The sequence below is a fragment of the Musa acuminata genome, chromosome BXJ2-4 (genome assembly GCF_036884655.1).
Source record: "Musa acuminata AAA Group cultivar baxijiao chromosome BXJ2-4, Cavendish_Baxijiao_AAA, whole genome shotgun sequence".
Classification (NCBI taxonomy): Eukaryota; Viridiplantae; Streptophyta; class Magnoliopsida; order Zingiberales; family Musaceae; genus Musa; species Musa acuminata.
Genome location: NC_088341.1, coordinates 9,417,532 through 9,441,073, shown reverse-complemented (window position 1 = coordinate 9,441,073; position 23,542 = coordinate 9,417,532). Strand labels below are relative to the sequence as shown.

Sequence of the window (23,542 nt, the reverse complement as noted above, 5' to 3'; positions counted from 1 at the left end):
AGATTTTTGCAATATTGATGGTATTTTTGTATGAGCCCTTCTAAATTTGAAATACAAATACTTAACACATATATGTTATTGCAGTTAATTTCATTAACTAAATTTAATTACTACTATTAATTCTAGATGCTAAAAATTAGCAACCATGAAAAGCCTAAAATTGAAAATGAGACTAGTCAAACTATAGGAAATGCAAACATGATGTTAAGACAAACGTTATAGTTCAGAATAAAAGCCAGCATACACATTCAAAATAGTAATCTTTGGTAATTGAATACGAAAAAGACATACCAGCATTTAGACATGATATTCGGAACCTAAAAGAATTAAACCATATGATCAGAGTGAAATAGGATAAATAAGCTCTTTAATGTCTCTATAAAGTTGATATTTTGAACTAATGTTTAAGAAATAGTTTAGTGCATCTCTATTGCAACACATAAGCTTCATTGTTACTCAAGATATGCATACAAATCTCTTCATATTATAAATAGAAGATCCAATACCTCAAAAGGTTGGCCTCAGTTACCTCTACCGTGTAAAGATCTTTGGAGACCATGTTGAGCCAATTTTCTCTGCTCCAGATATCACTCTTCATTAGCAACCAACACTCAGCACAATTATACTTGTTCTGATAAGGAAGGGATTGAAAGCCTATCATTGGCAAACACCAATGACAGTAGAACAGTTTGTTTATTTATATCCCCGGGATATTTTTCAAGTTTATCACATAAACCCAGTTACACTCCTCTGGAATTACTATAGTATAGAACGGAAATAAGGTAGTACACTTAACTATTACTTGGTTTCACAGAAAGCATTGCCTCAGTTTTGCCTTAGCATAAAGAAACCCATCTATTTATCTATCATAAGCAATCTGAATGAAGAAATTATAATGCGAGTCTGTTTCATGCATCTTATTAGTGCACTTATAAGGATATTATGTATAAATGAGTTCTTCATCCACCCTTCTGGTCTTAAAGTTCCTAAATATTATGTCGATCTATATTTAAATGAATTTTGCAACTGTAGAATACCACCAAAATTTGAAACTGGGAGTCTTGATGATGAGATGCATCAGTCAATGGTCAGTCCAAACCACCGGAAAAATGATCCTTCAGAAAGAGCATTTTTAGATTTCACTGATTCATATTGCTACAGAGAATTCAAATAAGCTTTCCATTTTCCCATGGTCTCATTTTTTACATGAATATTATAGGACTTTACCTCCATTAATCCTTTTCATTAAACTATAAGTCAATGTTCAGCACTCGAATGATAATGCTTAATTAATTGGCAAGTTCAGCCAGAGAAATAAAGCATATGTTTGGTTCCCTTATCCATTAGCATGGGCAATATTATACCGAGAAATAATTTGACAAGGTTCAATGAGTTAAAGATGTTAAGGCTGACTACGAGACATGGTGTCCAATAGAAAAAATGGGGGCGTGGATGTATTAGTACAGAGTAAGATAATGTAACAATCATGAATTAGGTGCCAAAATTGAATAATCATGAATAAAAGCCTATACTGAAAATGATAGTTGTCAAACTACAGTAAATGTCAAGATAATGTAAGACAATGTCGGTTATAGTTCAGAGTAAAGGCAAGCATAAACATTTAAAAACAGCTAACTTGGTAGATGAATATGCCTGCCAAAGATATACCTGCACTCAAGGCAAAAGTGATTGTGATAGGACTGCAGACAGCATACTTAAAACCCCAAAAATAAACAATTTAAACATATGATCAAAGCAAAGTAGGATAATTCATCTCTTATAATTGTACTTATAAGGAGATGAACAATTGAGAGTTCCTCTATGACCCTTTGAAACACAAGATGGCACTGATTGAGAAGGGATAAAAAATATGAAAGCAGTTCTTAACTCGCTAGTGTTAGATCATTGGCTAAAATATGAAAGCCTAAAATTGGATTCTGCTGTCAAGTAACTCTTTTCTGAAAGACAAAATGCATAAGAAAATCTTATTATTTCTTGAGCTAATTTAAATGGAAAGAAGTACTGAGAGGTGAACAAGTATGAAACAATGGTGTATGCAAGTCATCTATTTGGCACTCTGGTTGCTGAATAGATTTTATCAGGAAAATTTTGCACGATTTTTGTTTGAGAAGAAGCTGATTTTATTGCTCGTGGAATCAGAGGACAGATTTTGACTGTGTATCCACCTTTTTCACAATAAAAAGAAAAAAAAATACCCATTTTCCTTGTAGCTGAAGAAGTTATCGCAGATGTTGCTGGCCTACTCTTGTTGCATCAGGTGCAGCAACTCAGCGAAGGAGGCCTCATCGTTCCCGTAGAAGGTATCGGGCATACTCAGGAGCTCGTGAATCCTCATGGCAGTGGGATCGGAGGCATCGTCGACGATCGCCGCGGCGAGAGGAGGAGGAGGAGGAAGAGGATCTTGAAGCCCTAGGATGTGATGGGAGCTCGAGCACTCCGGTTCCTCCGGTAACTTAGTTCCGCTATTTCTCAGGGACAGGATCTCTGGTTCCAGCAGGGACCTCACGATGGTCCAAAGCGCCCCCTCGTCGTCCCACGCCTGGTCGACGGCAACCTCCTCCGGGGGCTTGATTTTCGGCGTTTTATTGATGCCGGGACCGGCGCCGTCACCGTACTTAGGGAGGCGGTGGATAATGCGGACCACCTCTTTCCGGTCCTGAGGCCAGGTGAGGAGGTCGGGGACGGCGCCGGGAGGTGCATCATGTGGAGCGAAGGAGATGGCGGCGACGTCGGTGGCGGTGAGGGTGGAGAGCTCATAGGCCTTCTTGAGGAAGCAGGCTCTCCTCTTCTTGAACGCGGTGCGCCGTGCCCTAGGGTCGGCGATGAACTTCACCGGCCGCTTCATCTTCGCCCGAAGAGAGATAGAGAGAGAGGAGGGCACAGAGGAGGATTGACCGCGGACGGCGAAGCCAAACACGGAGAGAGGGAGAGAGATCGAAGGCGGAAGAGAAGAGAGAGCGAGAGCGGGAGTGGGAGGGGAGAGACTGGGGATATATGTATATATAGGCCGCGTTTAGTTCGACTGGAATCGGATCTTCAAGTGAAGCGGATCCGAAGCATGTGCGATGCGACACCGACTCGAAACGGATCCGAAACATGTGCGATTCACGTGCTGAGTAGTCGTACGGGAGAGAGAAAAGGTTGCGGTGTGCTTATTCATTACAAACACAATAAAATGCTGTCTTCAGTATTTAGCGCAAAAATTATATCTATAATGATTTAATAATTAGCATAAAATGTTTTCAGAATTCTCACCAATAATATATATATATATAATTTTTATAGCAAAGGAGAAGAAGATAATCTCTCTCTCTCTCTCTCTAAACCTCACGGGCAACTAATTTTGATAATAATTATCCTGTGAGAGAGCCCAAGAAGAGTGAGCAAGCCATGAAGTTGTTCTTCCTCCTCACAATAGATAGACTTTTATTATTTGAAACATTATTATATCATTTTTATGCATGATGTAGAAATTATGTCAGATTTTAATGTGATATTGAACGTTACATTTGATTCATACATCATAACATTACATGTATGTTGTTGTACATATTAACATCCATTAGATAATAATTGTTATTCACTATGTTCACAATATACCATATAGCATGTGTTTGAGATCAGATCTTAGAAGTTCAGAACTTTAAGTTGTTCTCTATTGCTTAAGTTTTTTTAATGAAATTTTTTATGAAACTGCTAACCAAATTATTCACTTCTTTTTGTGCTTCAGTTTTCTTTCAAAAAAAAATAAGAGATTTGCCATAAAGACTTCACAAAGAAAGTGTTTTATAATCTCTCTCTCTCTCTCTCTCTCTCTCTCTCTCTCTCTCTCTCTCTCTCTACAAAAGAATTGAGCACTCTATAAAGTTAAATGGACTAACAAAATTTTGCTGCTCAAGAGATCAAATAACCAGGAAAACACAAAACAGAGAGAAGACCAGTACTGGGTGGAGTGCACCATCAAATAAAGTAGTATCCACCTCATCCCTACTTAGAGAGAAACATAGATTCAAGTCATCCCGATTGCCTCCAACAATCTTCCGCTGCTACATGAGGTGGCTTGAGTTCAAGAATTGGCAGGGATTTCATGGAGCAAATGACTCAACAATGTGATGTCAGGAGGCACAACCAGACCAAACAATGGTGTTCATGCTGATGTGTCTCATATGATGGTATAATTAGAGAACAACTGCATCAGGTTGTGAAGAGCTTCAGGATAAAATTTCCTAGCAAACAAGTAGCAAGGTCTCTTCAATCCATTCCACAAACAAGGTTTCACAGTCACCACTTTCTGCAAAATAAATAAATAAATAAATAAATACATGATTGATATGAACAAAAAAGAACCCAATACTATTGCTGCGGTTGGTCTTTGATTATAAAACACTGGGAGGACAGTTAAATAGCAGATTTGGTGTACTCAAGTTTGAGTGATTAGTTTCTCTTCCAGATTGTGTTGTATAATTGTTAGCTGAAAACAGATAGCAGCAAAGATTTTGTGACGATGAATACAAGTCAAACATGGAAAGAAAATGAAATTCTTGTAGCATTAGTTATGATTCGGCATGAACTAACCAGCATTAGTTAAACAATTATTTGATAGCTTCAAGAGTAACAGTATTCGGAACATAGCATAGTTGATCACTTTGAACAATTATTCGATATTCCAACGTAGTATACATGCTTGTCACGATTTGTAACCTATTGTTGTTGTTATTTTTAAGCATGACTTAATCTTTTAGTATGCAGAATTTGCATAATGGGTAAGAGATAGTAAAGGACCAAATAATACTATCTAAACAAAAATGAAAATTGATGCTTTTGGTGACATTATTTTTGACTTCTTTGGACAGATGACATTATTTTCTTACAAGTCATACCGGCTTGTAATTGAGTAATTCTATTTCATCCATCTGCATATTTTTTTATTTGCTTCTCTGAAGGTTCAGATTGTAGGTCATCAATCCCTCCATATTTTTTCTGTGCCGCACGAATGTATCGTGCTACTCTATATGATTGCATAGTGTTTTAAAGGTTATGGTTGACATAGACATGTAGAACAAGCATTTTCTTGCAAAGTCCTACCACTTACCACTATCTATGACAAAAATGCAAGAATTTTAGATGGATATCTGCAACATGTTCCAATTTCCTATTATATGCTTCATTCAACCTAAGCACATGAATACACTTAAGTAACTCAGAGGAAAAGAAAAACTATAGAACTTGCCAGTCAGCTTGCAAAGATTAAGTTACTTTTGCCTAATCTGATGTGCTTTCGGTGATGACAACTATAGAGAAAGGAAATCAGGAATAGTTGAACCAGAAAAAGGAAAGAATCAGCATATATGAACACAAGTTCTAAAAGATTTACCTTTTCATCACTGGTGACATGGTAACTCTCATCAATAGACTGTCAACAAAACCCATATCAGCCAATAAGAATTTAGAGGCATCTGGACATTCTAAAGTATGAATTTTTGAAAGAAAGAATGCTTACTGAAATGTTCTTCAGGATCTCAAAAGTGACATCTTGTGCTCGATATGCTTTTGGATGCCACTTTCCTTCAGACCAATCAACATGCGTTACCGACCAATTGGCAATTCCGGTAGGATCCACCATCTGCAGGATGTCGAAATGTCCTGTCTGGTTAGTGATACTATTAAATTCCCAGATAAGCTATCACTCAAGAAAGCCAAAATGCAAAATGATCTAATGTACTTACACTCAATAGAGTTGGAAGATAGTGTTCGTCAGCATAGCAGTTGCGACTATCAAAACCTGGCTGAGGTCAAGAAATGGACAAAAATAGCAATCAGTATTGCTGGTTGATCAATCTGGGGGAGCAGCCATTGGCAATGTCATGGCAATGACAATAAGTTAATGAATATTATCACTTAATCTGCCTATCATAAAAATTTATAATAGTTAGTTGAATTTATATTTACTTCAAAAGGCAGTTTGAAACTTGGGAAAATGAAACATATTAATGAGAATATCAAAATGCTTTCATAGCAAAGGAGAATAAACAGAACATAGCTCGTTGCATAGGTTCACAAAAGACAAGCAAGAAGCTATGATTCAGTTCATTATCAGAAGTGTACAAAGCTCTATCAAATGAAAGCAAATTAGCCGAACTAAAGATGTAAAGGAGAACAAGAAGTTTAGGTTTTTTTATATTTCTGTACTTCGCCTCATTTTACCCTTTTGAGGTTGTTTGAAGAGCTGTGCCTCCAATCTGTATCAGCCTCATTTCCCTTCTTTCTTCTTTTTAAAATTTTGGTAAATTATTGTCTATCAGTGATGCTGATTTAGCACTTAACAAGTATCAATAACTACATGTATCAATAACCTCAGGTTACAGCAAATTCTTTTGAATCAATTAGGAAAGTAAAACCCCATATCTTCTGTTTATAGATATCACCTGAATCTTCTACACACATGCTTTATGCATCAAGAATTAAAGAAGGATGAGCAGGTATGCGTTCACCTTGCAATAGAGCTTGAATTTTGTATAGTAAAGGCTGTCTGCCAGCACTATTAAAGCATGTCGCCGCTTCATTGAGAACCACTGCATCACATACAAGAATCTAAATGTCACAGGTACTTTAGAAAACATGCTACATAACAAAATGCAATTTATATTTACCAATATAATAATCTAAAGGCTTTCCTTCTTCTTCTCTCTCCCAAACTCCAACCTGAGCTAACCTCTCTTTTCTCCTTCCCAATACTCGACCCACCCAAGTTGAACTTCAACCCTCACATTCATCCATCTCCTCATTCTCTCAAGCTTAATCCTATCTCTTCACTCTCTTCCAATCCCCATCCAAGGTAAACCGACGCTCTTCAGTCCTCTCTCTCTCTCTCTCTAGCCCTCTCACCCACCTCACTCAGGCCATTATCAATTGTACAAGGACTTTCGAAATGGAACAGATCCAAGGACATTAACAGAACATGCTCAAACCTAACTCAAACCCACCTGGACCCCTAACAATTCCCAGTACCCATCCCGTCCCTGATTAAACTGACTTAACCCATTTCACATATGGGCTTACTTGAGGTGGCAGCTAATCTCAGAGACCAACAAATTTTGAGGTTTAGAAGGGACACCTACATAAAATCAAGATTTAGGGAGACTATATGATATTTCATACTTTTGAGCTAACGCCAGGAATAAAGCTCAGAGTGGATAGCACACTGGTAGCTTTTTTTGACAAGCAAGCTTTGTCCTTTTCTGCACAATATGGATAATAAAATTTCTAGTGGCAATTAAATAAAGGAAAAAAGTGAGCACCTGTGAACCCTTCCTGAAGTCCTTCTCTTCAATCTCAGGCAACATATGCTCGGTGTACCTGGCATTTCCATGTGGGCCAGGATCCCAGAAGCTGGCAAAAACAGGTAGCAACAAGGTTGGGAATCGGTTTGTTAATGATCAGTCAAAGATCTTGTGAAAGAAGAAATATGTTATGTAATATTTAAGGAAAAAAGAACAGCTGTTTAGAAGAGTTGCCAGAATTGGCAACATCTTCTTGATATAACAAATAGCCCAAAATGAAAGAAAGCAGAACAGGTGTTAGGGAAAACTTGATGATGACATTACCAGTCAATAAAACTGACATTTGTTCCCATAAGATAGTTGTAGACATAGTCAAAGTTATGCAGGGGAACACAGCTGTCATACAAGAAACATGAGTGTCCTTTATATTGGTATGATAAACAGGGCAAGGACATTCAAACACAAAAGTTCAATACCTGTCAGAGAGCAAAACAAAATGCTGATTATCAGGATCTTGGAGTGCATTTGCTAGGAGTCTCCTCTCTGCATCGACCATAGAAATCTTTCCCCACACAACCTACATGTAGAAACATTATTTTTATTCTCTTTTGAGTCAAAGTAGATACCTTTCGTTTGACCATTAGTTTCACATAAGCATAAACACAGGCTGGCAACATTGCTCTTGACTTGCAATTACCTCATGAACATTTCTAAAATGTTCTATAGGCAGTAAATGTACCTATGTACTATTTACAGTTGAAGCACAAATGATATCAAAGACATTCCTTTTTATTGTTTTATAGTGTAGGCCATCAATAACATGTATCAGTCCAGGAGAAGAGAGGATTTCAAGTACCTTCCCACTTTGAATGTCCCGGCCAACAAACAAAGGACTAACATGATCTGGCTTCTCTCGTGATGCATGTACATAGATGGAGAATCTCCCCTCATGGCCCTGTAAATAAAGATTTAAGCACATGCTTCAGTCTAAAAGTTGAATAAAACTCTGTATTTTGACAACTAGTGAAGTAACTTAGTTGCATTTCATTGTTAAACAATCTTCTGGTCCGAATCAGAACAGCCACCGCATGAAGAAAATTCCTTGTTCAAATCAAAAGTGTCCTAGGCAGACAGTGTACTATTTTATAATGATAAATGATAGTAGTGCGCCAACTAGGTGCCTATATATTTAGTAACTTTCTGGAATATTCATAAGTTCCAAATGAAGGGTTTGTTTCAGATGGTTGCCTTTCTCAAAGATGAAGTGGAGTTTGGAGATCATATTAAGCAAGATGAGAAATGTTGGAATGCGAGTAGCTGAGTAAGACTTTAGATTTATTTCCAATCTCCTGGGATGTCCACTATCAAGACTTGGCATGACTACATAATTGTTTCGTATTTACTATCATATTCATAAATATAAACATGGTGGTTTTCTTCCCACATTCTTTCTAGAAACTAATCAAAGAATGTGAGTCACAGATGAGCTTCTTAGTGATTTTCAAAAAATCTAAATCTCCTAGCACTTCCCTAAAAGAAAGAAATTTGTATCGAACAGTCAGGAGATGCTATTTTATGCAGGCTGGTTAAGGTCTAGGCTTAACCAAGGCCCAGGCAGAACAAACAGTCGTCACCCTTCAGTCTAAGTCCTTGAAACCAACCACCCATAATTGAATGTGAGGCTTTATACATATTAGAGTACGGTCCATAAGTTTGCCAAAAGATGAGGGCAAAAACTGATTAGAAAAAAGTTGTAAGGCAAAAAGGTAAACAGTCTAACAGAAAGCAGTTTGAAATAGGAAAGAAAAATACAAATGTACCTAAAAAATTGCAAAAAAGAATTAAGATGATACAAGAATGAAACTTCAGAAAAGGGATACACTACAAAACCATAATTTTTTCATCGATGAGATGGACAAAGACAACATGAATAACTTTCATGTGTGAGCAAACAGAAGCTAGAAACTTTGACATCAAACCTTCGAATGATATTGTCCAGTATTACCTGGGGACTTCACCTTTTGGTTTTTATCATGCCAGACACTTGGACACTTCAAACAATTCTAGGCATTCAGTCAATTTAAGAAACGATGACGCAACTAACACTAACTGAGTTTTCTGACGCTCACTGAATTGTAAGTATTAGTTGTATACAATTTTATCAAATCATTAAACAACTATTCCAGTAAATGAGATAATATCAGTGTAATTAATGAACAAACTAGTGGATATTAGTCTAACTAATGACTAAATGAGTGTGAACCCAATTCAAAAAGACAAACACATGACGTGACACATGGTTTATGATGTCTCAAATGTTTTCAACTAAATTTCATTGTTACATCAATGCATTTGTCTTGACCATTTTTACTTGCTGGAAATCTTGAGTTGCTCTATAACAATCATTTGGCTCCCAGTGAAAGACTATTAAAGGTACATTGCTGTGATAAATTATTAGCATTCATGTGTTTCCTTGATAAGTTAAGTTTTAATGTAAGGTTCAACAGGTCTCTTCTGAATATGAAGACCATTTGCATTATTTAACCTGCAAAAAACTCATAACAAGAGATTTCATGTTTTTCAACATAGTTTACAAAATGATCTTATGTGTGTATTCAGGAATAAGCAGGTAGCATATCAAAGGACAACAAAATTGGTAACAACCAAGTAAAAGTTTCTGAATGCCCTCGCAATGTAGAATAAAGGTGATAAACTAATTGTAACAGAAACATTTCAATTCATGGGAAAAGAAAGTGGTCAAATTAGAGACTTACCAAAAAGAATTTCTCCCAGAGCTTCTCGAAAGGCAGTGAACCAGGAGTCAAGAACATGAAAGCTATTTTTGGATTCTTCGGCTCTTTATATGGCGCAGAAAGAATGTCGTTAATCAAAACATGGGAAGCAAACTCATCGTCGGTAAGAACATGGGCTACAGGAGGTACCCAATCAGTAAAAGGACTACAAATGCTTGAAGCAAAAAAGTAGCAAGCTGAATATCGGTGAGGTGGATAGACATATGCCCCAATCAAAGAGACACACACCAAACATATCAAGATGATGATCCAATGAGGCCTCCTTGAAGTTGGTCTGTGTCGTTGAACCGGCATGATCTGCACATTCCCATTGCCTAAATACCATGCATGAGGCATTTTCATCTTCCGCTTCTTGTTACGACATTATGCCTTCTTTATCATCAGCTCCCGCAACCAGACTTGTATACCTCAACGACTATGGACAACCCAAGGCTGAAAGTTCCCTCAACCAAATTACGATCCAACTGCTAAGAAGAACATATACATTTCATGTTAGAGCGTCAAAATCATTGATTAAAACCAGATTCAAAGTCTAAATACCAACTTGTTTAAAGGTTAAAGCACAAACATTGCTCAAAACACGGTACATATATACCAACCAGTTTCCCCCACTCTATTTTTGGTGAAGAAAGAATGAATACCACGAATCCTATATAGCTAGACGACTCATGTCCTCGTAATGCCCCTTCTACACACAAGCCAACCTGGTGTGGTAGTTAGAAGACATGCAAAAAAACATGAAAGAAGATATTTTCCCTATGATCCTCTCAAATTCTTTACATTTCAAGACAAAAATCCGCTGGAATTTTGCCTTTTTATCTCACGTTATGTCAACTCAGTTCGAGAAAAGAATAAGGATAACAAAAGAGTCAAATCCAAATAAATCATGGTCAAAAGGAAATTAACTAAATTGACTTAGTTCTCTGGGGAAGACAAATCCAGGATTGTTGTTAACCGAACGTGCCAACTCATTACTTCTAGAACGGATTCGACAACCTACACCAGCCGTGCGACAGAAGAAACCCCACCGACATCGATCAACGAAATCAAACCAAATCCAGCTATCGAGCCACCGGAAAGTCCCAAAACCCAATTGTTTTTTCCTCCGGATCGAAAAGAAACGGCAGTAAGAGAAAAAACCAAGCCGATTCGGAGGAAGAATCGTACCAAAAGCAGCCAAAGATCGGATCTTTAATCGAAGAGGAGAGAAAGTACCTCCAAATCGAAAAGAGGTGACCCGGGGCGACGAAGAGATCTACGGAGACGAAAGCGCAGGGGAGACTTGAAAGAACTACTTAAATATGTGTAGATCGAGAACCCTCTCTTTCTCTTTCCTTTTCTGACGAGTAACTTCTCTTTCTCCTCCTCCTCGTTCGCTCCCTTCGACAGCTCTCTCGCGGAAAGGTCAAGAAGGAAGCAGTCGTAGCTCTCTCGCACCTCTCTCTCTCTCTCTCAGAAGAGAGCGGCTATGTGTTGCGTGTGTTGTCGGAGAAACCGTCTCTTTTTGTGTGCTGCTTTTCTGGCAATGGATGCGCGTATTTGTGTAGCATCCGCCGAAGACAGATATTGACAGTAATTCCACGTACGCGTATACGACCGGAATGGTACGATGCGGTCTTGAGTTGACCGGGTCCACCATGTCTGCGGCGGCGGCAACCAACCAGAAGACGACACCTCAGCCTTATATATATATATATATATATATATATATTAGCATCACTGCAATAAACTCAGCTTAAACATTCTTATTATTGTATAGTTATACATATACTTTTGTTAGTATTTTTACAATTATATAATTCGATTAATTCTTATTTATACGGTCAATGATTTAGCTCCAAGATATATATATATATATATATATATATAATTTAAAAGTGACAAAAATAAAATATTATATTTTTGGAATGTCTGCATTAATTCGACATATTAAAATTGAATTAGGTCATTTTTAATTAGGTTTGAGATGAATTCATACAAAAAAAATATATGACCAAACTCAATTTTGAATTTTGATATGATAAGATTTATATGTATTGGATGATAAATTAGGGAATATTTAAATTTGAAATTGGGTCAATTTATAGAGAAATTTTAGTTGTAATGTTCACATAAAAGAAAAGCTCGATGTATAATTGTGACTTCCAATTGCAATTGAGATAGAGAATAAAATCATGGATAGAAGTAAAGTGGTGGTCGAGAAGACTAATAATCCAATTTTGACTCATTTAGATATTTTATTTATATGTGAGTAGATTACTAGTTAATGTCACATTCAAAGAACAATAGAAACAAAGATGATCAACGATAGGATGCATATAGTTCAAGCGATAAGATCGTGGGACAATGAGACATTAGATTGTTAGGTGGGGAAGATGGTAGTTGATGGATGTTGACTAACGTATGCTTGAAAACCTTATTTCAAACATTAGAAGAAACAAAAGTCTAATATAACTAATAGAGATCCAGATAAATAATATCATCATGATATTATTTTACCCCATTCCTCTTTTCTATATTATCTTTTCGGGACGAATTATATCAAAAGAGTTATCCATAATTCGAAGGAAATTAAGACATTTCATAAAAATCCGAAATGTAGCTGAAATCCAATAATATTAGAAAACATATTTTTAGGTCGTTTATTTGTTATTTATCATCCTATATTCGAAGAAGTATTTAATATATGATAAAAGTGATTATTTCGATGATATTGAATCGTTTAGGTCGTAAAAAAATAATTTTATTGTTTAAATATTATATATATAATTATCACAAAAAATGATCAGAGTATCTATTTTTTTATCTTTATAATTATTGGTTCATAAAATACTCCAAAAATCTTCAAGGAAATTCTAATTTCAAAAAAATTGCATGCTTTAATCTATTAGGGATCATTACAACCTCATCATCACCTTCTTAAGGCATGGCATATGACAGTCTAACATTACAATTGTAAGAGCCATCAAAGGCTTTGGTCAACGCAACCGTTGACCTAACAGTATACATCCCTTGATAGTTGATTATCTGCATGCTCTGAATCCTTCAACTTTCCCTTCCACAAACAAAGTTTGACTTGATTTAGGGCGTACACCTTCTGAGATTTCATTAATTGCAGCCTCTGAATTCTTCATAGTTAAAATCATTCATTGGTACTGTGGGGAAACAATAATAATAATAATCTCTTCCTTGCAGGCAAGTAAGTTTTCAGGTAAATGGAGAAATATGGTCTACTTATATGGCTGGGGAGAAAGGGAAATTGATGCCCAGGAAATGGTCATGAGAATTGAGTGGAGATTGGTAGTAGGATATGGATTGGTTCATGAACATTGAAGTTTATAGGATGAGCATTGAGATGGAAGAGACAACAATGGAGTTCTTGTTTCCCTCATAAATGAAGAAGAAGACAGCTTCAGCTGCTACCATCATGTTATCTCTCACAGCAGGCAAATCTTGATCTCCTCTGCGTGTGAAAGTAGGCAGCAGCAATAAGATTGGTCATCAGAAATAGAAGCAAATCCATGAAGTATTCAAGTAGCATGAGAGCTCTTTCAATGATCATTAGATCTTTCAATGAGACATCACTGGTTCTTCACTCCATCTTTAGCTCATAAGGTCAATGAAGATGCCAAACAAAGTGAACACAGAACTTGAATTGAATGAGAAGAGGAGACTCGATCTCCTTGAAAAGCTAATGCAGCTCAATCTCCCAAAATTAATATTGCAGTCAATTAGAGAGGGACAAGAGGACGGTCATAGGGTTTGAAGAACTGTCCCCAACTGAAGTAACCACTCACTGCTTACTTCCACTGATGCAGCTTTGAAGAATGTAAACTAAGTGTCTTCTTTTGCTTCCAAGAAACTGAACAAGCTACCTTGATTCCATGTTTAATTCAGGATCACCAGCTTGTGTGGGAGCTGTGTCAAGTAAAGAAGAAGACTGAAACTTGCTCTAATCATTTGATTTGATCAAGGAGTGTGTCATGTGCATGCAAGTGGTCTACAAATGGCACATTGCTGCTGAGAGATAGCTTCACATGACTTGCTGATGGATCGTCCACTAAGGAGGTGCTCTTGTAGAATTGTTGTAGTTGACATTGTTAGGAACCTGCTCTTCTATGAGATTTGACCAAGGAATGCCCCCCCGGTTGTCGTTAATCTAATTCAAGTTGCATCAAGGAGATAGATAAACTAGAGAGCTTCCAAAGCTGGGAAACAAGAACATGATGCAGAGTTGGAAGAAGATTCGAAATGGAAGGAGGTACTTTGGATCCTCAGATTTGGACGGTAGTCGGAGTTCGAATGAGAACCTTGAGATGCTCGATCTCAGGATGAGTAGAGCAGGTGTTCCAGTAAACAATGGTGAAACCAAATGCTTCTTGCAGTTGGTATAATATTGGAAGACCTCACATGGGCTCTGATCTCCACCCACCTCTCCCATGTTCTTCCGAGAACCCAACTCCGTTAGAAAAAGCTCCAATGGCCGGTCGTACAAAGAGGTCACGCACACCTTAAACTTGAAGCTCGAGCAAAGCAGATAGCAGCATCACATCGATCGAACTGCGCGAAGATAACATGCTTGTCGTACTTCTGCTTGCAGTCGACCCACGGCGTGATGCAGTAACTAATCTGTGGTCCTGACATGCAAACCCACAGAACTCAAGAACACTTGATTTCTGATGCATAGTACACGAAGCAATATAAAGATCTGTCTTCGAGAGCATATAATAGTCGAAGAAGATGACCCCAAACCCCTTTAAATACTCGCAGCGTAGTGGCCATCACCCACGGAGGCTTCCATGGATTCCAAGAAGTCCAACAAGATCACGGAGATAGTGAGGCTCCAACAGATCCTGAAGAAGTGGAAGAAGCTGGCGGTGACGCCGAAGAGCGGCGGCGGCAGCAAGAGCATCAAGTTCCTGAAGAGGACCCTCTCCTTCACCGACGCGTCGGGAGACGTCCCGAAGGGATACCTGGCGGTGTGCGTCGGGGAGGAGATGCGGAGGTTCGTGATCCCCACGGAGTACCTCGGCCACAGGGCCTTCGCGGCGCTGCTGAGGGAAGCAGAGGAGGAGTTCGGGTTCCAGCAGGAAGGCGTGCTGCGGATCCCATGCGAGGTGGCCGTGTTCGAGAGCATACTGAAGGTGGTGGAGAAGAACAAGGAGGGGCTCTGCTACTGCTCCGCGGAGGCTGAGCTCGCCAGCTCCCACCTCCCACCAAAACCAGTGTGCAGATGAGCGGCAGAGGAAGGAAGCGGTGCGGGTGAGGGATGATGATGATGATGCACAAACCTTCTTCTCCCCCAACAAAATTGACCATGGCTTTCTCTCTGTGTTTATGTGCTTCCTCTGACTTCTTCTTCTTCTTCTTCTTCTTCTTGGTGGCTTGAGGTGGTGGATGTGTTCTGCACCAGTAGCAGAAATGGATACCAGTTTTGACACTTCTAATGTTGGTGCATTCTCATTACTACACAGTCAACTTTTTTTCTCTCTCATTTCTTAGAGAAAAATGGAAAGATAATTGAACATCTGATCATACTCTCACCTTCATTTTTTTATATTTATATCTAAATATAAAGAGAATATTTTCATGACTCAAACATTACTTTAAAAAAAATTATGATAAGAATTATCAATGCATATGCTAAGAATTATAAATGTAAGTAATTTATTTAAAAATGAACTAGCGAAATTAGAGCGTCATAAATGTTATGTTTTAATTTTTTATATTAATTATTCTTTTTTTTTCACATACAATATGTACTTTTTTTTTCGTCCAATAATAGTTTTTGACAGCATACGGAGATACGAATTACTTAACGAGTCCGTACAATTATGTGACCAAAAAACCCTAAATTCTTGTAGCCTCGAGCTCGGTCGAATCCAAAAGGTTCAAACTTTGTCCACCTAAAGAACGCATAACTCAGAACTCATAACATCAATTCCTTCCATATAAAGAGTGCCACGTGGTCCACTCGGAGTGGGATCCAACTAAATAGGGAGTGTGATTGGTTGTCTATGCCGTCGCGCACACTCGAGGCGGGTTCGGAATTTCGAATCGCACCAGCCCAGAAGCGCGAAGGTAGGAAAAGAATACTTTTTCTACTATTATGGTCGTTACCCGTCGGCTACCGCCGGCCCCACGATGCGTTCCATTGAAACAATACTTTTCCGGCCAATATAAATATAGGTCATAAATGTGGGTATTTTAAACTCATCCGTCAGTAATCCCTGCTCTCGTTATCTCTCTGGACTTCTCTCTCCTCTCATCCCTTCCAAGCTTCCGTCTTCCCTTGATGTCTGTGCCCCTCTTTACAAGAGCCAATTCGAATTCTAATCCTCTCTCTCTCTCTCACTCTCTCCCGTCTCTCTTCTTCTTCTTGTTCTTGTTCTTCTTCTTCTTCTTGTTCTTCTTCCATCTCCATCACTACTCTCTCTCTCTCTCTCTGGAGTTGTGGAGTTCATCTCTCTGTATCTTCCACTTTCTTTATCTCGTCTTTTTTTGCCTTTGCTGAATAAAGATGGTTGATGTCTCTTTCTTCCTCTTTATTTCTCGCTTTCTTTGATCCTTTTCAACCCTAGCGGAATAAAACCATGGAAGAAATTCTCTCCTTTTCGATCAAGAGGCCGATCGCCGCTATGGCCTCTCCGCATTCCCTTCTCGCTGGAATCCCCGGAGGGGTCCGTATAGCAAACCCCCGAGGCTAAGGTTTAGCGTCAGGATTGCAGATAATAGCAGATTGGAAGTTGGGTCGGTTTCCAGAGTAGAGCGGCGATGAAGCCCCGCGTCGTGGCGCATTCCAAGGCCAGATCGGGCGGAAAGGCGGCCGTGCCGCAGCAGGCCGTCTTCGAGATGAAGCAACGGGTGATCCTCTCGCTGAACAAGCTCGCCGACCGCGACACGTACAATATCGGCGTGGAAGAGCTCGAGAAGGCCGCTTTGAAGTTGCCCCCCGACATGATCGCTCCCTTCTTGTCGTGCGTCGCCGAGACCAATGCCGAGCAGAAGAGCGCCGTCCGCGCGGAGTGTGTCCGACTGATGGGTACCCTGGCGAGGTCCCACGGGATCCTCTTGGCTCCCTATCTCGGCAAGGTGGTCGGTTCCATTGTCAAGCGCCTCAAGGACACGGATTCCGTCGTCCGTGACGCCTGCGTCGAGGCGTGCGGCGTTTTGGCGACCAGCATTAGAGGCGGGGAAGGCGGCGGAGGGGCAACGTTCGTTGCATTGGCCAAGCCCCTTTTCGAAGCTTTGGGTGAGCAGAACCGATACGTGCAGGTGGGTGCGGCGCACTGCTTAGCGAGGGTCATCGATGAGGCCAGCGATGCTCCGCAGAACATCTTGCCACAGATGCTCACGCGTGTCATAAAGCTGCTGAAGAATCAGCATTTCATGGCTAAGCCGGCGATCATTGAGTTGATCAGAAGCATCATACAGGTTTAACTTGGTACCTTTAGCTTGCAGGTCGTTTTCATTTTACTTTTGGTACATGTCTTGAATGTGGTCTAGTTGTCAAAACAGCATCACTAGCTCGCATTTTACCATCATTGGCTACCCAAGTAGTAATATCCCATTCATTCCTGGAAGATGGTGATGTGAAGTCTAGATTAGGAGGAGAAGGATGTTAAAGAATATAATTTTGTTGGTTCCAATGGAAGTCTCTCTCGTTCACTAACCTTCTTGTCGTAGTTTGCAGCTTGTTATTTTTAATTTCATTTTCAATCATGCACATTTCTTTAATCCCATTTCATTCTGTAAGATGGTAAGATCAAGATTAGAATAGGAGGAGAAGGTTCCATTGGAGGTCGGTCTCTTGTTCTCTATTTTTCTAGATGTAGCTTGATCTGGGAAATCGTAAATTTCTCCTTAACATAATATAATCATAATTTGCATTATCTTGTGATTATCCTGGTGCATTCTAACAGACTTGTGATAGTTTACCAGTTGCTGGGAATCATCTTACTTGTTCTAACGATACAGATATTTGATCATTCAAAAGATGGATTGTTAATAGGTGCATGCTAGCAGTATATATTTTCCAACTTAAATAGTCACTTTGACATAAGGGGATAAAGTCATATGGTGGCTATGTAAAGCAGCATATGTAGCTCTTATCATTCGAATCTCTTGCCTTACTGTCCACAAGTTTATTATGCTGAATACCTTGTTTGACAAATATTTTTTGTCTTCTCAAGAAAATAACAAAGCAATGAAAATTTGGTTGAATCTTTTTATTACCCTGTTATTTAAATTTTACATCACATTTCTAACTCATATAACCAGGCAGGATGTGCTTTAGCAGAGCATACTTTATCTGCTGCAGTTACGAGCATTTTGGAAGCTCTTAAAAGTAATGATTGGACAACACGCAAAGCTGCTTCTGTGGCATTGGCTGGAATCGCCGTCAACCCTGGATCTTCTTTGGCTCCTCTGAGAAGTTCTTGCCTCCACTTCCTTGAATCCTGCAGATTTGACAAAGTCAGTTCATGCTATAGTTTCTTGTTATCTGAATGTCAGTTTTGTAGACATGTCTCCAAACTTTTCTTTTGTAGGTGAAACCTGCGCGGGATTCAATCATGCATGCCATACAGTGTTGGAGAGCTCTCCCAGTGACCCATTCTTCTGAAACTTCAGAGGCTGGATCATCCACAAAAGGTATAACTGTTTCTGGGAAAATGATCGAAGAATGCTTGTGATGCGACATTATATAGCTGCTTTTCCTTGCTTGAGCTTATTAACGTGCACACTTTTCAACAGCTGCATTAATTAGTTGAAATCTCCTTTCTCTTTGCACAGTATACTGACACCATGTGCTTCTTTCGGGACCTGTCTAGATTAAATTAATTTTGAAGTGGATGAAGCCAAAAAGATATTTAATTCCTCATCTCAGAAATTATGGTTTTTAAACATTAGAGGAAGTTTTATGTTTATGATCTGATTATATACTTAATGTGAGGATTCTACATGTCTAAATTAATTTCTTGTCACCCATTTTCGATTACATGATACCTCTACCAGCTATTTCTATAGTTCTGCTGTTCTAGTAGATTTATGATTCGACATCACCCCTTTTATAGAACTATGTTTGTATTATCAAACTATTGTTGATGATAATAGTCTTCTATGTTGACATTTCAGAAAATTTTGGCAAAGACATTAATGTAGTCACCGGTGTATGCAATAGTCGATGGAGAGACACATTGTCTAGAAAAAATGGTCCTGTTTCTGACTTATGTGGAAATTCCACCAGTACAACACAAAAAAGAGCTCCTCTATCTGTCAGGAAACCATGTACAACTAATATGCAGAGTCATCAACGTATGAAGTCAAACGATTGGCACATTGCGATATCAATCCCGAAGACTCATGGTACACCATTGGTTAATAGCAATAGTGTAAAGTCTGACAGTAATGTAATAGATCTTTTAGAAAGAAGGATGCTAAATACTGCTGAACTCCAAAATATCAACTTTGATTATGGTTCTGTGTTTGATAAGCCAGAATGCTCTTCCGTATCCGTTCCAGATTATCGGATCTATGAGATGGAGCATTTAACTGTATCTCATGACTGTGATGGGGAGAATGATTCTGAGGGCAATGATTCAATAAGTCCAACAAGAAATAATCATTCTGCCATTGAGGACAATGGACGAGAATGCCTTGGTACCCAGGAGCGGAAGAGTCCGGAGTCCACTATTTCAGATTTGTGTTCACGCAGTATGCATGGATGTTGTGTGCATGCTGCAAATGGACTGGCTGCCATCAAACAGCAACTCCTAGAAATTGAAACAAAACAATCAAATTTGCTGGATCTCTTACAGGTAATCTGTTTTCTGGATGCACTGTAAAGCACATACTTCCAAAACTAATTATTTATTTTCCAACTATTTATAAGACTGCTTTATTGATTTTCATCCTTAATAGCCAAGATGTATTAGATGAACCTCAAACATTGTATTAACAAGGAGCTTACTAAAAAAGATTTTCTCCTGGGAATTAACATTAGATTGAACAAAATAGGCTGGAATCAGAAAAATCCTTTTGTAGGTGTCTTTGTATATATAGAATTTGATATTATTGATGCATCTACCTTCTCTATCTTCAAATGTCAATTATCTGGAATTCAAGTTCTAGTTCTGCCCTACTATTTAAGCTATTGTTACAAGGATAATGGATTTTACTCGTTCTTATCTTCTAGTGTCCAATGAATTTCCTGTAAGAATATAAGTGAAAATTTTGCCTGATAATTCTAGGTTCTTCAATTTATATGCCACTTAATTACTCGTATTGACTTTCTTTCTGAATGCAGTATGAATGAACTGACTTGAATTTGAGCATGCCATAACCGAATGAATGCTTTTTGTGCTTGAAATCTTTAAGATTATAGAAAATTGTATCCTTTTCCACTCTCCAAACTATAACAAAAAATTTTCTGATAGCATCCGTTTTTCCACAACTAATGATATTTGGTTTAATTTTAATTTTTACATAAGATTGGTCAAAATTTCATATCTAGCCCAGTTTGTGGACTAACTTTGTCAGTCTTTGACAATGCACAGGCAGGACCTTGATATGCTGATGGCTTGCATTTTGTTTAGTCTTATATATATTTATATATATGTATATGTATATATGTATGTATATATATACATACATACATATATACATATACATACATATATATATATATACATATACATACATATATATATATATATACATATACATACATATACATACATATACATATATATATATATATATATATATATATACATATACATACATATATATATATATACATATACATACATATATATATATATATACATATACATACATATATATATACATATATATATATACATACATATATATATATATACATACATATATATATATATATACATATATATATATATACATATATATATATATACATATATATATATATATATATATATATATATAACATGCTACTGTTTCAAAGATGTGTGCTTTGTAAAGTATTGATCTGTTTGTGTTATCTAAAGACACATTGGGTCTTCCATGCTCATCATCCTGAAATTTTAAATTTGTGCAGGTGTTCATTCGAAACTCAATAGATAATGTTTCAAAGCTACAGTCAAAAGTGAATTTCTTGGAGCAAACTCTAGACAAGATGACACATTCTGTTGCTGAATGTGAAAATTATTCTAGCATGGTTTGCTCAAAAATATTGAAGAAAGTTCAAACAGTGTCTTCGTCCCCTAAGCTTACACCTAGGCCATCAGTGGATAACAACTACAATGATTCATCACTTTTATCTTCAAAAAGCATGGAGATTTGGCAGGATAATTTGTCTTCAAAGAGTAGATCTAGCACTTCGGTCATAGAGGAAGGGGAGATTTTGGAGGATTCATCACTTGACATACTGCAAAGTCCAATACCCAGAGGTGTAGGAAACAACTCAGGAAGAATCCTTATATCTCTAAGAAACCAAGAAAGAGATGTGAAAGATGCAAGCGTCGGGGCTAGCAATTTGAAAGATGTGAATGGATACCTGAAACGAATTAAGGAATTTCTTAGTGCAGGGAATTTGGAGTCAGCTTATGTGGAGGCAATACTTTCTGGTGATGATCGTAGTCTTGTCCTGCTCATGGATAGAACTGGCCCTGTTCTGGATAAATTGTCACACGAGACTACGAATGAAGTACTTTACATTATGGCCACAAACTTTGTCAATCGAAGATATCTGGAAGGTGCAATTCCATGGTTGCAGCAGGCAAGCTACCTATCCCTAAAGATTGTGTGACTATGCACTATGTGTGATAATCCATTAGTTACATATGTCCAAATAACATTTATTTTCTTCTTAATGCTTTCTAGGTGGTTAATTTGACCATGGCTAATGAACCGAGGAACCTCTTCCTGTCTACAAAAGCACAGATGGATTTCCTATTAGCACTGCAGGTAGCAGCAACAAGGGGATGCGCTGATCCAGTAGCAAAGACGTCCATATCGCGGTTAGCAGTAAAGTTGAGCAAATTATGGCATGGTGACCCATCCAGGTAGACTAATATAGCTTTAAACTTTCACTTCAAATCTAACTCAGGAACTTCACTTACACTAAATGATGATTTTAATGAACATATTTTCACCAAGTAACAAGTAGTTGGTTTCTTGTATTTTGCCTGACCTTATCATCTGTTATATTTTCCTTTCTATGATTGATTGAAGTCAAATGTTTATATGGTTATCAATCGATAGTCTTACCTATTTTTTAATTCAATACTTTGTGAAGTCACGGTTGCTGGATGGGGCACATCAAAATGCAGAGTTAACCATAAGAGTAGTTCATAATTGTTATGATGATGCCACTTGGATCATGGTGTTGTTTTCGGACTTACTGTATGAAATCTTTCTGGAAAGGTATTCAAACAGATAGATTTTGAGAAATTCAAAGATATAACAGTTAATTTTCATTGATTAGCGTAGTCCTCGCTATCTCATTGGGTACCTGTTCGGTGCATCAAATAATGTTCAAACAAATACCAACATGTCAAAAAAGATTCTGCATTTTTATTGTTATCCATGATATCTTTTACGGAATGCTCGTTGCTCCATATGCCATAATGAAATCAGATCATTATGCTTAGTTGCTTATTGTTGCAGGAAGGGTCTGCCTCCGAGAGGATCACAAGGGAACAAGAAATGTGCGTTCTAGAGCAAGGAGATGACATCTATTTCGCATTATATTCAACTTCTGAAGATTTTGTATCATGATACTTTCTCCTTTAAATAAATTTTCGGTTCACCCATGTCGTTTCTCCAAATCTTACAATGTAAGTGATAGAAAAATGCAAATCATGACCCATACAATGGAACAAAAATAAGATGCCTGATCCATACAATCAATATTTGTTCTATATGTTTATTTATTGTCTGTCGACTAAACCAGCATCATATCAATCATATAAGATGGCATTTTATGTGCATTGAAGTTGTTCCAATATTAGACAAACATAGTGGACGAAGTGCTTCCTGAACATTAGTGCATTTTGTTGGTCAATGGTCAAATTGCTCTTCTTTGTCGCCTGTTCGTCTGTTTCCATTTGAGCAGAATGATCCTTCTCAAGTGGAACCAAATAGAGAAAAATTTCTTGGCATTTGAACTTGCAGACCACCAGAGAAAATATAAGTATTATTTTCAAAGTTTGCTATTTATTTTTTATTGTATTGACCATTCAAATTAGACCTAACCACTAGAAAAGTAATTTACTTGCAATTGATTAAAAGCATAACAAATATGACCGGCAATACATTAACCGCCAACAATAATAACATTTCAATGGCTGCATACAGCAGAAAACGTAGCTAGAAAATATTGTTGCAGCAACACATCATAAAAGTTTTTGTTGTTCATAATTTAACCATCTGGTATAAATAGAG

General features: G+C 37.9%; 3 protein-coding genes across 3 annotated transcripts; 2 read left to right on the top strand and 1 right to left on the bottom strand.

Moving 5' to 3' along the window:
* Positions 1 to 3,726: 3,726 nt before the first annotated feature.
* LOC135609906 (glycosyltransferase BC10-like) lies at positions 3,727 to 11,612 on the bottom strand. The gene is made up of 11 exons (XM_065103698.1): positions 11,330 to 11,612; positions 10,076 to 10,578; positions 8,158 to 8,256; positions 7,778 to 7,878; positions 7,626 to 7,697; positions 7,320 to 7,410; positions 6,513 to 6,593; positions 5,748 to 5,807; positions 5,522 to 5,644; positions 5,396 to 5,434; positions 3,727 to 4,312 (listed from the first exon to the last, which is right to left on the bottom strand). The coding sequence occupies exons 2-11, from the start codon at positions 10,454 to 10,456 to the stop codon at positions 4,184 to 4,186; spliced, it is 1,176 nt and encodes a 391-aa protein (XP_064959770.1). The 5' UTR covers positions 10,457 to 10,578; positions 11,330 to 11,612; the 3' UTR covers positions 3,727 to 4,183.
* Positions 11,613 to 14,913: 3,301 nt separating this feature from the next.
* Positions 14,914 to 15,683, top strand: LOC135608995 (protein SMALL AUXIN UP-REGULATED RNA 12-like). Its single transcript, XM_065102088.1, has one exon. The coding sequence runs from the start codon at positions 14,914 to 14,916 to the stop codon at positions 15,349 to 15,351; it is 438 nt and encodes a 145-aa protein (XP_064958160.1). The 3' UTR covers positions 15,352 to 15,683.
* Positions 15,684 to 16,745: 1,062 nt separating this feature from the next.
* LOC103981685 (TORTIFOLIA1-like protein 2) lies at positions 16,746 to 22,962 on the top strand. The gene is made up of 7 exons (XM_009398427.3): positions 16,746 to 17,548; positions 18,395 to 18,589; positions 18,664 to 18,766; positions 19,250 to 19,932; positions 21,195 to 21,875; positions 21,980 to 22,161; positions 22,766 to 22,962. The coding sequence occupies exons 1-7, from the start codon at positions 16,889 to 16,891 to the stop codon at positions 22,815 to 22,817; spliced, it is 2,556 nt and encodes an 851-aa protein (XP_009396702.2). The 5' UTR covers positions 16,746 to 16,888; the 3' UTR covers positions 22,818 to 22,962.
* The last annotated feature ends 580 nt before the right edge of the window (positions 22,963 to 23,542 follow it).

Bases quoted from the DNA above. Each gene is read 5' to 3' on its own strand.
- LOC135609906 (XM_065103698.1), bottom strand. From the start codon at position 10,456: ATGAAAATGCCTCATGCATGGTATTTAGGCAATGGGAATGTGCAGATC. The intron at 7,879-8,157 runs GTACTTGAAATC...TTCTACATGTAG, and splicing joins GGGACATTCAAAGTGGGAAG to GTTGTGTGGGGAAAGATTTC. The intron at 7,698-7,777 runs GTATTGAACTTT...CTTGTATGACAG, and splicing joins TTTGTTTTGCTCTCTGACAG to CTGTGTTCCCCTGCATAACT.
- LOC135608995 (XM_065102088.1), top strand. From the start codon at position 14,914: ATGGATTCCAAGAAGTCCAACAAGATCACGGAGATAGTGAGGCTCCAA.
- LOC103981685 (XM_009398427.3), top strand. From the start codon at position 16,889: ATGAAGCCCCGCGTCGTGGCGCATTCCAAGGCCAGATCGGGCGGAAAG. The intron at 17,549-18,394 runs GTTTAACTTGGT...TCATATAACCAG, and splicing joins TGATCAGAAGCATCATACAG to GCAGGATGTGCTTTAGCAGA. The intron at 21,876-21,979 runs GCAAGCTACCTA...AATGCTTTCTAG, and splicing joins CAATTCCATGGTTGCAGCAG to GTGGTTAATTTGACCATGGC.